The sequence below is a fragment of the Salminus brasiliensis genome, chromosome 6 (assembly GCF_030463535.1).
Source record: "Salminus brasiliensis chromosome 6, fSalBra1.hap2, whole genome shotgun sequence".
Classification (NCBI taxonomy): domain Eukaryota; kingdom Metazoa; phylum Chordata; class Actinopteri; order Characiformes; family Bryconidae; genus Salminus; species Salminus brasiliensis.
In genome coordinates, this window is record NC_132883.1 from 14201325 (window position 1) to 14217754 (window position 16430).

At 40.5% G+C, this 16430-nt stretch overlaps 1 protein-coding gene across 3 annotated transcripts in view; it reads right to left on the reverse strand.

Moving 5' to 3' along the window:
• Positions 1-16176, reverse strand: part of gnai3 (guanine nucleotide binding protein (G protein), alpha inhibiting activity polypeptide 3) — a 23207-nt gene extending 7031 nt beyond the window's left edge. For 2 of the 3 annotated variants that reach the window (XM_072681758.1, XM_072681759.1), the window contains exons 1-5: positions 15467-16176; positions 5287-5329; positions 5007-5148; positions 4735-4892; positions 180-561 (exon numbers count right to left, since the gene is read on the reverse strand). In XM_072681758.1, the coding sequence (XP_072537859.1) occupies positions 180-561; positions 4735-4892; positions 5007-5148; positions 5287-5329; positions 15467-15584 (843 nt within the window). In that variant the 5' untranslated portion in view covers positions 15585-16176. The remainder of the gene's footprint in view (positions 1-179; positions 562-4734; positions 4893-5006; positions 5149-5286; positions 5330-15466) is intronic. The other variant, XM_072681760.1, reaches the window with a different exon arrangement.
• Positions 16177-16430: the final 254 nt, after the last annotated feature.

A 16430-nucleotide genomic window follows, 5' to 3' on the forward strand; every position in this document is an offset into this window, starting at 1 on the left:
TATTGACTTGTGTTTAGTAGTGTCTAAGCTTAGAGGTATCTTTGAATTCTAGTCTATTCAAACTAGCTGAGGTTATTCTTGAGTAAACAGCGAAGCACTTTTGTAAGTCGCTCTGGCGCTGGATAAGAGCTTCTGCTAAATGCCATGAATGTAAATGTAAATGATTGAAATGTCTGTACCATCTCCTCATCCTCGGCCAGCACCAGGTCATAGTCACTCAGTGCCACACAGAAAATGATGGCCGTAACACCCTCAAAGCAGTGAATCCACTTCTTCCTTTCAGAACGCTGGCCACCTACGTCAAACATCCTGTTCACACACACACACAAACAAACGTAGACTTGTATGACCACCAGTGAACAATGTACAAGAGTTACTAAATGTATTAAAAGGCATGAAGGCTCAGGAAGGACCTGTGAAGTATTAACTAACTTGAAATAGAGCTCTTTAAAGGTAAAGTGCGTCTCGACGATGCCAGTAGTTTTGACTCGCGTCCTCAGGACATCTTGCTGCGTGGGCATGTAGCCCTGCTGAGATATCCTCTCCAGATCGTTCAGATAACTAAGGAAGAAATAAATCTGGATTACAGCATTAATCACACTTAGAAATCTTACAAAATACATATTATGTAATGTCTAAAATGACAACATGCAACTTCACATTAAAATTGAGACCTATTGTTAATCGACCATGATGGTACATTTGTTCAAAAATAAATAAATAAGAATGGTTAGATAAAACTACAAAATTAGGGATGACATTTTTCTAAAAAATGAGAAAGGAAAGAAAAAGAAGAGAGCACAAAAGACTGAATGATAACAGTGCATCAATGGATTGAACTGAATGGATTAGTCTGGCATAAATCAAAATATTCTCTTCCTCTAGCTGTTAAAACTATAAGATACTTGAGGATCTATTGGAGGTTCTTCAGTTTGAAACTGTGGAACCTTTCAAGGAACCCTTTTCTTCTAAAATCCTTTTCTTGAAGGTTCCTCAAAGCACCTTTAGGGGTTGCTCCTCAGTTTCAAATGGAAGAACCACCAAAGGTTCCTCAAGGAACTTCTCACTTTCAACAGTGTAGTCAGGCAGCCAAGTTGGTTTGCTTCTGAAGTTTTGCCCAGAATATATGAAGCTTATAACCCGCCAGCAATACGCAGTCTGACTAATTGCCATGGAGTCGTGTTGGGCATTTAAACAGTGACACAGTTTTTTGTAATTTTGTCTCTGTGCACTACCTCAGTAACTAAAAAAACTCTTGGGCTGTTTTCATGGTATGTTTTGGGTTATTATCTGTACTGTATCTGTACTGTAAAGCTCCTTCCAAACTTCTGAATCTGAGAAAGAATAGCTCTGTACGCTTCAGAATTCATGCTTCAAGAACCTCGTTCTAGAATAGAATGTTGCTGATTTGGCTTCTCCTAAAGTTTCAGCTCTCTTTCATATATTCTCTTTTTGTGTTTTGTTTTCAGCCTAATGAAGGCCTCCTTTACTTGCATCAACATCTCTTTGGACTTGGGGTAGGCAGTATAATGATATTTTATTGATATTGTGATACATTTTGTTATCCTGTTACATATTGTGAAATTGTCTTCAAATATCAAGACATAGTATTTTATACATTATCTCCCACCCCTTGGACTACTTATTACGTTTTCCCATGTACAGCCACCAAATACATATTCAGAATACAATATTCAGAAGATAGATTTGTAATGAATGATCAGTAAATTGTTTAATTCCTTTTAAAATGTGCACAAATTGAGGGAATATGTAAAAATGGCTGTAATTCCAGTAGTCACTGTCCTTTTCCAAATACTTTTGGATCCGACTATGAGGAAAAACAATTGATTGCTTACTTTTTAAGATTATAGTACTGCTCTTAAGAGGCAAAACATTTCGTAGCACACCAATTTACCAGCACACAGTGGAATATAATAGTTTTATTATTCCAAAAAAGGCATGGGAAAACTGTTTAGTGTCAGATAAGTAATGCAGGCTTCCTCTTCAGGGGAGCTAATGAATCAACATAGCTAACCTGTACAGTGTTAGATGCTAATCAGGACTTGTTGTCTTCTACACAAGGAATTTACTCCTTTGTTGGTCAAATAAATCTACATGTTACCCATTTCTGAGTTAACATCTAACTAACATCAGCTACACTGGTTACATCCATGTTGTCTCTGCCTTTTCAGTTACATGCATAACACCATGACAACATGCTTACAGTAAGGCACTTGTGTATCATAGTGTGATACGATACACATATTATTGCAAATCAGAAAAAATAGAATAACTTTGTAGAAAGCCTGTAGTAGAAAGCCTTCCCTGGACAGTAAAGACAGTTCAAAATAAACTATTCATCACTCTTGATTTTAGACAAAACAATGAATGAGCAGGTGTCCCAATACTTTTGTCCATATAAGTCCATATAATGTCAGAAACCACTTAAGAAAGCGAATGAGAATGAGATTACTTAACAATTTAACCCAGTTTGAAAGTGTGAAGATTTAGACATTAGGTTTGCCTGAGCAGGTAGGTTCAATGTTTTCATGATATCCATAGTATCCATAGTTCCAAAAGAGAAAGTGGGAATGAAAACACAGAGTGAAGAAGACTGAAAGAGAAAAGAGAGGGAGAGTAAAGCAATGGGGATAGGCTACTTGTCTTCCAAACGATGACATGACTCCTAATCTCACCAGTCACCACAGACCAATGCTCTGCTTGTACGATGCCAACATAAAGACCTGCTGTTCACAACAGGAACATTCCTAGCATCTGCTCCTGTGGCACATAACAGCTCTCTGAGATGAACTTGGTGTGTAAATGTAAAAGAATGTATGAATTCATTCAGTGGTTACAACTGTTCTCCTCTGATTATTATTACTGGAAACACTACCGGCCATTTCAAAGCCAAAAAAGAGCAAGGAGGGCAAGAAGAAACCGAACCAAGTCGAACTGGAATGGTGAGGACAGCAATGGAAAAGAGAAAAGGCCTGGTATGCAGCTGGGAAAGCTCTCTTCTTCCTGTAAAACAGCTAGCTGGATCCTCCCAAACTAAACCCTGTAAACCGCTGCTCTTGGGACTCCGATGAACAAGACAGATCTTGTCTTAGTCGACCTGAGCGACTCTGTATCGACTGCAGAGTTGTGTCTCAACTTGACAGGAAAATAAAAGGACAAAAAAAAAAAAAAAAAATCAGCAATGTTTCCATTCACCAATTATTCTCTCAAGACAGGCGCTGGTCTAAGTAGCAGCTACTGAATCAGCAGAGATCATATTTGTCACGTCCATGTATAGGTTATGTTTTTCTCATACAATGTGAATTTAAACATACACAGACTTCCTTGTTTATGAACACAGTGTAGCTCTAAAGTAGGGCTGAGAAGTAGCTGAAAATATTTTTTTTTATTTCTTATGTATTGATAGTTATTGATACATAGATACTTCTAGATATTGATAGCAACTTATTTTTGGAAAAGGTCTATAACAGCAAGAGAGCTACTACTGGCAGAAACACAATATACACCCTCACTTAGTTACATTCATATGCTGGAAATGCATTCACGTAAAAGAAAGCAGCCAGCTGAAACAGGGAGGTCAGCATATAGTATTTTAATAATAATATTTTTTGTTAACTGTCAGTGGAACAAAGAGCCATTTGGGAGCGGAAACAGTTGGCTCTTACTGGTGAAATGAGCTGCCTGTTCGGACACACTGAAAAGAGACAGAACACCCAACGCTAGCTGTGTGAGTGAGCAGCTGCTTTCCACTGAAGTTACCTTAGTTCTCAGTACAAACTCACATAAAACCCTGTCTGTTAGCCACTGTCTAATGGCTGACTTTTCCAGCCCTCTTTGTAGCCAGTTTAGCTGTCAGTGCACAAACTCAGCATAATTGGCTTTAATTTGAAGGGATGGTGTTAGTTAGTTTAATACCACTACAAATACATAGCTGAGCTCGGGTTCTGAGATGACGCTGTGCAGCACACAGGTGCAGATTTCTGTTCACGGCTGTGAGACTGCAACAAAGAAGGCAACATACGCAACAAGCGTCTTATCAGACTCTTATCTGACCCATAAGACTGGAAAGTTATGTCAGTTTGCTATTTACAGGGAGCTGGGAACTAAATTCAGACCTGGACTTTTGTCCATATTAGCCCTCTCCTACTGCCCGGTGTCACTTAAGGCCCTTAAGTGAAGAGCTGTTGGCACATAGGGGTAGAGATAAACATCCTCCATTTCTCATTAGCCTATTAGGGATTGTCCCAGTTCTCATGATGGCCAGAACATCCCAGTTTACCTGGCTAGTTTGGCTTCTTGTGTAGTATTCTGTTTTTCCAGATGCACTATTGAAAACAATCTGTGGGTTACTGAAAAGTGGTGGGTTAGTCAGGTCAACATTAGTTCTCACACTGGTGCTCCTAATTCAGAATTCTGCTCAGATTTTTTTTTTTATGAGGAGTAAATGAGGACATTTTACTTGTACTGTGGAGCCCTGTAAGTTCTATACATGTATAATGAAAATATTATCCAATTATTTTTACTTTCACACCAGCATCACTACCTGATGTACTGTTTCATTGCCCAGGCCTACTCTAAAGGAAGGGACATTTGTCCACCCCAGATTAGGATCTCTTCATCACATGGATCACTGGATATTGTTTCAAATGAAAGCACAATAAAGGGTCTTCTTTTTGTTTGTTTTTATATGTTCGGAAGAGTATGTGCTCTTACTAGGCGGCAGAGTCGTTGAGCTGGTATTCTCTGGACCTGGCAAAGCAGCTCTGGACTCCCCCATCCTTCCATAGCCTGCGGATGACCCCTGCCAGCTCAGGGGTCATGACCCCTTCCTCCGCTGTCCCGGCCAGCACAAACAACTGACGGGCGTCGTCCTGAAGATCAAATGGAAAGCGTCAGAAAGCAGCATGGTTGCTTAGGTCGCACTAATGAACTAAATATGCTGAAGAACACCATGGCAGGCTCCTGTTTCAAAGCAGGAAACTCACTGCTCTCGTTGGATCACCAAAGTCGATCTTTAAACGTCCCATGGCTCTGATGATGGCGATGATAGACTGGATAGTGTTGCTATACACTACCACTTTGTACTGCTTGCATTCTTCTTCTGAGTAGCCATCTTCATGGATGATCCTGCAACGAACCCAATTATGTTATGGTTAGATGAATATTATAAGCATAAGAAGACTAACTGTAATCAATTAATACATATTCTTACTTTGTTATTTATTTGTTATTAATTATTTACAAAAAAAAAAAAAAGTCACTCACTTCATCTGCTTAACTATTGTGCTTTTCCCTGATTCTCCAGCACCTGGGGGAAAAAAACAACAAGAAGCAGTTTGTCACACAAAGGATTGGCAATCTAATTTGTAAATACAATATATCCCTCCAGCCCCAGATCACATGCTCAGGGTAAGCTCTGCTGAGAATGAATAGGATCTTTCAACTCAAGTCTCCGACATCACAAGCCCAGCGTGAGCAGGAGAATGAGGTGGTCTATTTTGGGTTGTGATTGCCATTCGCAGAGATTAAATGCCAGGCAGATGAAAGGTTCTTCTGATGTTGGTATCCTGAACCCCCCATTGCTCCTGAGGATATGACAGAGATAGGGCGCACTGTACATGGATCTTTTAATACCAGGTCTAATGACTCACTCTGAAAGGCAATTTAATATTTAGATATTTAGTCTGGAGGAGAAAAAAAAGAGATATGTGATGTATAAACAAGCTTGTAGTAAACTGATTTTTGATTCTGTAGACCTGCACAATATGGACAAGTTAATAGAGTAATTATGTGAGAAAACTTATGCAAAATGACTAGAATGGCAGAACCCATTTTTCTCTTTGCAGATGACGTGGATTTATAGTATATAGATTGAAGGCAATACATCAGAATCTGGGCTTTTATTTCCTGATATTTACATCCAGATGTGTTAAACAGCAAAGTGCATTTGGTGTCAGACTACCTAATTTGAAGCTGAGCAGACTTACTGGAGCAGAAAGTCTTAAAGTAAATGAAGGTTTGCCTTGCTGGCAATAACTGTATCAAGCCGGCGATCCGCTGATATCACAAAACCAAATCATGCTTTTCCAGGCTTATAAAACATGAGCCTGGTTTTCTATTTTGAACAGAAACAGCTTTATGAGAAGGGAACAGCAACTTTATTAGAAGACTTATAAACTTATGCACGCTATTAGACAGGCAAGGCATGGAGGGGGTTTAGCTTCTATAATTAAGCTCAGTTATAACAGCACTTTTGGAGCCTGCAACTTTGAAGATTTTTACTTTCTACAGTGCTTTTAATAACGGTATATGGACCTCCTACCAATAATGCTTATTGTCAGGTAGAATTCCCTGAACTAATGAATCTTTGCTGGGAATTTTCAACTGCATGTAGATAATCCCTTAAGCATTAGAAATATTCAATAGCCTAATGCTACAGCACTCATTAGAATCTTAAAGATAGAGGACCCACAATTTTGGTCCTAACTAAGGGCTGATAAGTGTGAAAACATTTTCACAGAAGACATTTTTGCAAAGAACAAAACAGATTTTACCATAAACACAAAAAGAATTAAAATCGATAGTCTTAATGTTTTGCTTAAAAGTAAGTTAACATGCCACTCAACATTTAACCATCTAGAAGCTGCAATGAGTTTCCGAGATAAAATAGCACCAATCAGAGAAAACATAATTCAGACACCCATAAACCGTAATGGCATCTTTCTCACGTACAAGTAATCAGTAACTTGAAACCATTGCAAGTCAACTAAATTCTCCCACATGTGAAAGATGGTTTACCTGCACATGTAATAATGTGCTAAATACTGTAAACTGTTCTTTGTCAATGGGCGTTGTCCCAGATGCTTTTGAAACAGCTTGGTAAAGCCGTTGATGAAAGAGTAGCCTATACCCTATGGTACTTACTCATTATAGACCTATCTCCCATTTTTAGGTACGTAAAGATGTAGAGAAATTAGTTTTTAAACTAAACTAATACTGGATACTTCTACTGGATTATTATTTTATTTAATGATCTACTGGAAACATCAGACCAATCAGAACAATTCATCAAACCACAGCCTTTTTAAGGTTCAGTTTCTGCCCTTTTTATCCCAGACTAATGCAGAAAAACTCAATTTAGGCATTTCTAACAATCAGGACTGATCGATTACAACACTCTTTACAGAGGGCTTGCTAAGAAAACTATATACCCACTTTACCTTTGAAATGAGCGTATATCCGTAAGCGTGATCTTAGATCATCAAACACGGGTTTTCTATCCAAACCCATGGGTACATTCCTCAAAACGTGCAGAGGCAATATTAGTAATCACATGCTTCTAAGCCTCTGGAACCCAACAGTTTAAGCTAGGCAGTGACACATTAAATAAACATATTTTTAACTTGTCTTTTACTTGCCGATTTAACCTGATTTTATTTTGTGTGATTTTTAATTAGTGTTACTTGTTTTATTACAGTCATACATTCTATTTATTCGAAGACAATTTAATGTATAAAATGTCTCTGTTTCTGTGTATGAATGTATGATGTACGAAACCTTGTGGAATCTTCCTATACAGAGGTGAAATGCACGCTATGTACTTTATGGCCCAACTCTATTTGCCTGGTATGTAAAGTCCATGATAACAGTCCATCCACTCACAATGTACTTATAGCATGTCATACTGAAGTGTATACTAGCTAATGTACATTGGAAATGTACACAGCAATATAAAGTGAAAGCCTGCGTGTTCCAGGATGGCCATGCAAGGCTACCAGAAAGCATTAATAAATCATATCTACGGAGTGACTCTCTTTGCCCCCTCCTCACTCCCCTTAGAATCGCAGTCCGAATTACTTATTCATAGAAGCACATGGCATTACCTTGACATATAGCGCTTGCTTTAAAGTGCCCCAGAATGGAAAACTGTGTTTATCTTGGCTGAGTTGAATAATGAGAGCTCAATACATGGTAGTTACATATCATAAACCTCAAACACTGCTGTTACTTTACTAAAGACACTTCGGTACAGGCAAAATGGAGTTAGAAAACAAAGCTAGTTTTCAACATCCAAAAATGGTTTTCATTTTTACTGTCCCCAAAATTTACATACACTCAACCAACCAGCAAAAGCCCTAATTGTCCTATGCCAAGCTGGTGAAGCGGTAAAACGCAATGACCACTTTGGGGGAAATGCGGTGTTGTTGATTTGTTGTTGACTTGTACATAGGTTTCGGAGACAATCTTTCCACGGAATGTGCATGACTAGCACTAAAGAGCATACACACCACTGCTAAATATCAGAAAAAGGATTGCTGCAAGAACCATGCCTCATGACCGAAGCTTTTCCAGATGGCACTGTAAAGCCTGGTCCACACTACATGTTTCTCAGGCAAATTTCCCAATTGGAAACGATTTACTGGTGAATCGGAAGAGATTGTCACGCAAATAATCTAGTAAGCTAGCAGTTAATCCAAAACCTTCCGAACGAGCTCCCAAGCTGATCGGTGGCTCCAATATTTTCAAACATTCAATTATAAGCGAATTCTCCAGAGTGAGATAATCTGCAACAGACCATAGAGGCCTAGTTAAAAACGGCAAAGAGAGCAAACCCTTGTCATGTGCCATGGACTCTGGGAATGGAAGCTCACTCGTAGAGCTCTGCGAAACACATGAGTGTCTCTACAATGTGTCAAACAAAAACTACCATAACACGACGGACAAAGACAGAAGCTGGGCTGAGATTGCGACTGTAATTTTGGCACTTTTCTTAACATATATAAGCACTGACATCAAGGGCAGACAGGTGCACAGTTTCCATATCCATGTTTGCATGCACGTGAAAGATCACACTGGTTCAGGTGAGATTTGGAGTGTGGGAGATTATTTCAGGTCGTTGATTTTGATTTGCAACCCTGTTAGGGTTTCAAAATAACAACATGTGTAAATCTGAGGCAAAAACACAGGATTGACAGCAACACAAGTATGACATGTCAACTCAAGAGAGAAAAGCCCACTAAACAATATATGGAATAAAGGATAATAAGTTCAAAAGTATTAAAAGTAATAAAAAACTGATGGAGCTAAGAGGAAAAAAAAAATTACCATATGTAGCCATATATAGCCAACAGAGTAGACATATATACACTAACTATTATGTACAGAACGTTACAGATAGTATAAACATTTACAAAAGATGAATATCTGTACAGCTGTCCGGTCATTTTCTGACCCAACCAATATTTGTTTACATGTACAGTGACATAAAATACTTAACAAATGCTTTCAATGGAACCTTTAACAGCGTCACGTAAGACATTTCTGCACTGGCACAACTTAGCAACGTGGCTGTTTCACTGAGCCTTATTTTGTACAGAATGAAAGATGAACACTGGGACTCTGGATTGAGGACTCATGTGGAAAATTCCTCTGTGAGAGCCTACACCACAAACACGCTGTCCACTAAGTACAGCTAACTCAGTGCCATATCTGATGAAGAACTGGCCCAAATCAAATGTCGTGGGTTATTTGAGGCTAAATTTAAAGAAAGTACAGGAGATATGTTTAATAAAAAAGAAAATTCATCAATCAGAAATAGTAAAAAAAATGAACAGAATGTTGTGACACAATAAAAGAAAAATATTCATTGCAGTGGATTCAGTATTCAGTGCAGCTTGTTTTAACAGAGATTTGTCCTGTTTTTAAGCAAATCAAATAACTAGAGCCTAGATGACTTTAGGTGCTGTCACTCAAGCCATTTTAACTGTGCTGCACCATGTACACTACCTGCACCATGTGTTCAGATACAAGACACAAATATACACTATTTGTCCAAATGTTTGTGGTCCCCCTTCTATTGAATGCATTACGCTACTTTAAGTTACACCTGTTGCTGACACAGATGTACACATTGTAACGGTCACTTTAAGGTGGGGTACAGTGCGCATGTGCATGGAGAGTTTGGAGGAAAACGCGGGAGAGTGTGTGCGTATGGTGAACTGTGCTGGGTTGTAGCCTGGGTTCTCCAGCTGGTGTTGTCTGGGAAGTTGTGACGAGCGAAGTCGAGGTGCTCTCATTGCTCATTAAACTCTGAAACCCCTGCACGACGTGTTCCCTGCGTGTCTCTTAATAGAGCTAAGTATTCACCTCTCCACGAGAGCACCCACCTAACACCATACTTCCAGTTGTTACAACATGCATACAAACAGCTTGTCTAGTCCCTATAGAGTAGCACTGCCAAAAAAAACAGGACTTTTTTGAGCAGATAAATTCGAACCTATTGCCAGACGTGGGCTAGAGGAGTATAACCCATACCCCAATCATTGAGCTGTGGAGCAGTGGAACTTTTCTCAGGAATGATGATGCTCTGAATGATGATGTCCATATCAGTTTGATCAATGGTTTAGCAATATATTTAATCAATCATGAGCATTATAGCCATGACACAATGATTTTTACAGAACTTAGGAAGCATGGATTTATTAACTTTATTAAAATTATGTATTTACCTTGCCAGAACATGCTAGATGCATACCATTAACCTCAAACACTGTTGTGTCCTCTTTCAAAAGTTTTTTGGGGTTTATTCTCCCAAAATTGATATTACTGCCCATTAGTGAAAGCTTTTCAAGGCACAACGTGGAAACAGCTGCTTCAGGAATATAAGAATATCTAAGAAGACACCAAAGAATTGTATAATGCATTAGTTTAGAGAATAATTAAAATGAAAAATTGGTTTTAAACAAACCAATATATTGACAGAAATGATCAATATATTGATATATACTGATATAAATGACTGAAAACCTTGATCCCTAACTAGGTCCAAGTGTTCTTCAAAAGTAAAGATAGCTAGAATAGAGGCTTATGTTTTTTACATCAAGGATCATCTAAAGCCCACTCAACTGAGGTCACACTGACTAGTGTATTACACTGCGAAAGTTTTCCATCACCCACTCTATGCTGGAATATGATCTAGGCCTGAGTCTAAGCAAATCATTAGGCACTCTACCTACATTTTTCATGGAAAGTAACCACATGAGGGTATAACCTGAATCAGAAATAAAAGAGAATGTAATATGAGCTATATATAGAGCCATCCCAGGACTCAGATGGGCCGCTGCACATGCTGTTTCGGCGCGTACCTCTGGGCCAAAAATGCTATTCCAAGTTCTATTATGGAGTTCTTTTTTTTAGCATAAACTTGTGGGAGGAAAAATCCCTTGCTGGTTCAGCTACACTGATGACAAAGTATTTGTGAGACTGTTTAAGCAAACCACTCCAAACCTATTATACTAGATTATGCAAATTCCACATCCAAGCAGCGGAGAAACTACATTTAGTATATGGTATATGAAGGATTGTGAAGAGCTGGGACACCAAGCATCGAACCTTTGAAAGTAGCAGTTTAGAACATCAGGTAAAGTCAGCTATCTTTAAGTAATTGGTGGCTAGTGTCCTGCTCATAACACACAGGCACGCATCGGAGGTCCCTTACTGTGAGTGAGCGCCCTGGTCACAGTACATTAATTTCCATAAACATCTGTGAATGGTTTAAATGGGCGTGTGAATAGCCTCGTAGCCCCTGTAATTACATGGTGAGCAGCAGTGGCATTTGCATTGCGGTTTAGGCCCCTGTTATTATAGAGATCAGCTGAGGAATTCAGCCCAGTTTGATTTACAGAGCGCTATTACAGTGGAGAGATCTACAGGGCAGCCCAGTAGACCCCTAGGGCTGGACAGAGGTAGGCCTAATATCCTCCTATGAACCATGAGAGAGCAATATCCTTCTCTAAACCATGGTACTACAGACTGAACAAAACGTTGATGCTATATCCATCCTCCTTTTGCAAGCAGGCAGTGTTTTGACGTGTCTAACGTACCTTTTGTTTTCCGCATTACATGGACTGTGTGTATAGTACAGCTGACAAACGCAGACTAAAGCAAAAACACAGCAAGAGGTTATGTGTTACTGTGTGCACATACAGGCATATATACATATATATATAAACCAAAGACAACTTCAAAATATGTGATTAATTGAAGGCGTGCTCAATTTAAGTTAATAATAATAATAAGCAATTATTTTCACAGTTTATTGCAATTTATTTAGAGTAGCTGCTACTGTTGATCAGCAACCAACAGACCGTTGAAGTAGGACAAGGACATATACTGGATAGGATTCAAAATAAGGAATACTCAATAGGTTGTGGCATTGAAGTGATGATTGATTAGTTTTAATGGACCCAAAGTATGTCAAGAAAACATGCCACCACCTCCACCAGCCTGGACTTTTGGGTCCATGGATTCATGCTGTTACCACCAAATTCTGACCCTACCACCTGCGTGCCTCAGCACAAATCGAGACTCGTTACACCAGGCCACATTTTCCAGTCTTCCACTGGCAGCTGACAGACCCCACACGGTCTTCTATCTTAAGGTTTGATTTCTGCTCTCCGCAACTGTACGGACTGGTTGTCTAAGTTACAGTAGCCTTTCTTTCAGTCTGAACCACCTGACCTCTCTCATCTGTTCTGCAGACGTTTCTGTCTGTAGAACTGCCACTCACTGAAATCCAGGTGAGATCAGCAGTCCTAGAAATACTCAACCAGCCTGCCTGGCACCAACAACAATGCAACACTCAAAATCAATAAGATTACATTTTATTTGTCATTCTGATGATTGATGAGGACATTAAGCTTACCTTATCTGCATGATTTTCTTTACTGTACCTCTTCCACATAACTGTCTGATTAGATAACTGCATGGATGAGTAGGAGTAGTGGTCTTCCTAATAGAGCGATGGATGAGTGTATATATTAGCCCTAAAGGCACAGTGACAAAAACAACCCATTTAATTCTGAGAAAGAAAGGGAGCTTTGAAAATGGTCATGTAAAAATAAAACCCACACAAACATTATAAGTGAACCTCGAGGGGAAAATGTAGGACATAGGCACAAACAAAATAATAAAAAAGCGAAATAATTGATGTGCTTCTCGGTGGGCCGCTTTTGCTGCAGTGCCCAAAAACAGACTTTCTCCGATTTTTCCACAGATGTTTAACATAACATGGAAAACATGCACTTCTGTTTCAGAAATTAAACACACCTTAAACCAAAGAATACTCCTCGAAAATGTATGCGTCCAGCATCAGCACTTGAAAAGCAATGAGTTAGCTAAGCAGGGGTAGTGGGTTGTAATGAGGAGGGGAAAAAAAATCATTTGAATTCTTTCGAAAAGCTGGATGTGGCTGCAAACCGCCCCGCAAACTGAGCACGGCACATTAATTCCAGTCCAGCGGTAAGACTGAAGCAGCAGCAGCAATGGGCCTGAAACTGCTGATGTCAGGAGAGCGATAGAGAGCACAAAAGAAAGAGAGAAACACTCCACAAGAATTGTGAGAATGAGCCTATTCCCATAACTAACACCAAAGAATATCAAGAACGGATCCTAAGCTGACAGTTATATCACAGACATGGTCACTGCTAGCAGTGCCTTGCTGTTGTCAACAGAGATTAGCGAGTGTTAACGGTGTTTAAACAACACAGCAGCGTCAAATAAAGAATTAGACTGCAACTGAAATGGCCCACAAAGCAATGGCCGTTCCTCTAGAGAGCTGATCTCGAGCCAGCTAGGCTCGGCTCCTCTGGATAAACGTTTGGACAGTACTTTCCACATAGGCTTTCATTTATGAATCACTTTCTGGGCTAAACGGGGAGTGCAATATTGGGCTCATTGAAAAGCTCACCCTGCTTCCAGCACATGAGCAGTCTCATGTATTCAGAGCATAAGCCAAGTGCCCTGACATGCTCCAATAAGCTGCACAGTTTAAACTAGAGCCAAAGAGCTGAAAAAAGGCCCACAATGTCCCCGTTTTGGGGTTTTTTTGTTTTTGTTTTTTGACCAAAGGGTGAATCCGGAGCTGCTCAGTATTACAGAAGTGTTCAACTTTGATCCAGAAATGATAACTTTGCATCCAGGATAAATGAATAAGTTCTTGTCTTGAATCTGGGCCGCAAGCAAACAACCAAAGGGCGCCAGAGCAGAGAATGGGACAATGCATTACTAAGAACAGCCAGCACTGTGATAAATACACAGGATCATAAACACTGAGTAGCTCCTGCAAGGTAGGTAATCTGTACATAGTCTGCATACCACAGGAAGAAGAATGCAGTTTCAAGCTGCTCACAACATGTCTCAGTCGAAGATATGCTTCTAGTGGCAAAAAGGTTTGGTTCAACAATGAAACGTCACATATATAAGACTGACTATGGACACAATCCACTGTAATGAAGGGACGCAACTGCCAACCATTGTCTTGACCTCCTGCAACCATGTTTGGTTATTTTGGGCCTTGAAAATACTTGAAGTAGGACTTTTCATGTGTTTCTTGCAGTGTTGCAAAAAAAGAACACTGGAGGTCATCATAACTTACAAAAGGGTCTTTGTGAAAGTACAGATTTCCAAAGAAGATACCTCAAAAAAGCAACATAACCAGTCCAACTCATGACCTGTTCGTTTTTTTGTTGTTGAAATACTGCCTCTGCAGTTTGACTCCAGAAATATTCCCAACATTTTGCTAAAATTCAATATTATATGACTTTTTTGCACCAACATGTCCAGCCTCTACTTTTATCTTTTAGTGAGTTTATACCGTTCACAGTGAAGGTGGAAACAGTGAGTTCTGAACACTCTCACAGAGCCGGCCTTAGACCAAAGCCTCAGTCAAATAAACAGAGAACGCTGATTCTGGTCCTGCCCGTCTTCTAACCTTCCAGTTAACCAAGCAAAAGAAGCCCTGCTACTTTGTGGTTCTCCAAATTATGGAGTGTGGCTTCACAGGCAGCCCTTTATTGTAATTTCGGCAGAGCAAGCTACGTCTACCCTTGAGAACACTACAGCTGGCATTAGTTTGAACACTGAACAGTATATATATATATATATATATATATATATATATATCTCAGAGATCTGGTGACATCAACAGGGATGGGAAAAAGCAAGCACTACTTGCCTCCAACTGCCCCGTTCACTCTCATACACCACTTTCACTTGCTCAAAGGCTGTTATACAGACTGTTCAATTACCAACGGTCCAGTTAACTTTATCTATTCTAATGGGCTACTGACCCAGCAGCTCGCCCATTCATTCAGAAAGTGGGCCTCTGCCATCCTCCTATGTAAATACCCAGTCAAATGCATGGCAGAAGTTCAGCATTCTGCTCTGCAGTGCAGTTCCCCATTAAAAAGGCCCGCTGACTGTCACCAACGATAATCCCCCCCTTCTGCCTGCTACTCCAGACATTCAGTAGTGACCATCAGTGGCTGGACACGACTGCCATTGTCCGTTAACTAAACATATTTAAGGCACATTTGCGCCAGCGCCTTAACTTAAGTATGGACATGGTTATAGCTGAAACACACACACACACACACGTCGCACTTACCGAGCAACAGTAGTTTCACTTCTCGGGATGCCTTCTCTCCATCTTCCCGCAGATTGCGATCAATGGCTTTACTCCTCTCCACCGCCGCCTTGTCCTCCGCGCTTAACGTGCAGCCCATGTTTCAGCCAGCCAGCCAGCCAGCCGCCTGCTCTGCGTGGCTCGGTGTGAGGTAAAACGCGAACCGACACTGGGAGCAGAAAGCGCGATGCGGCGCCAACCTCGCCTGCTGGTTTTTGCAGAATAGCAAAGCGTGTCACCGAGGGGGGAAAAGGCGTTGGCACGGCTCCTCACATGAGATGGAAAGCGAGGCGACGAGCTGCCATACAGCAGCAGCAGCAGCAGCAGCAGCAGTGAAACACACCACCAGCCGCCTGCCTAAACGTCTACACGCACCTCTAACAAGCGCGGGGCTCCAGCGTCCACCTCGACGGGCAGCTCCAGGGAAGTCGCATGTGTTTGCTGTTTGGAGGAAATCCAGCAGCCCAGCTGGATGAAAAAGTGGCCAATGCTGCGGCTCAGCTCTTACAACAACTACAGCGCGCGCCGGGAAAGAGCTGAACGCTCAAACGAGGCTATGTGCTTTACATGCACGCGATACAAAAAAATAATAAAAAGGCTCTGCACGGTTGCGAGCACGCTGCGCGGAATTGCTACAGAAAGTTGGTTGTACGCAGCAGCTCGCCTTCAGATCGCGCGCTCCGTCCACGATCGGTGGCCGCTTGGAAAAATGCAGAAATGCGTGAGGAAAACCTTCTTTCACCGAATGCTGGGAAATGTAGTTTCCGCTGGGACCGAGCGCCACCGCTGTGTTCGTCTTTCAGACCCGCAGTTTTATCCACGAGACACTAGTTTGGTGTTCTTGATCATTTTAGAAGCTGCAAGAAACTCAAAAGTTTCCATTTCAGTTTTGTCTTATATTTAAATGACAGAACACATAAAAAAAAAAAAATATATATATATATAT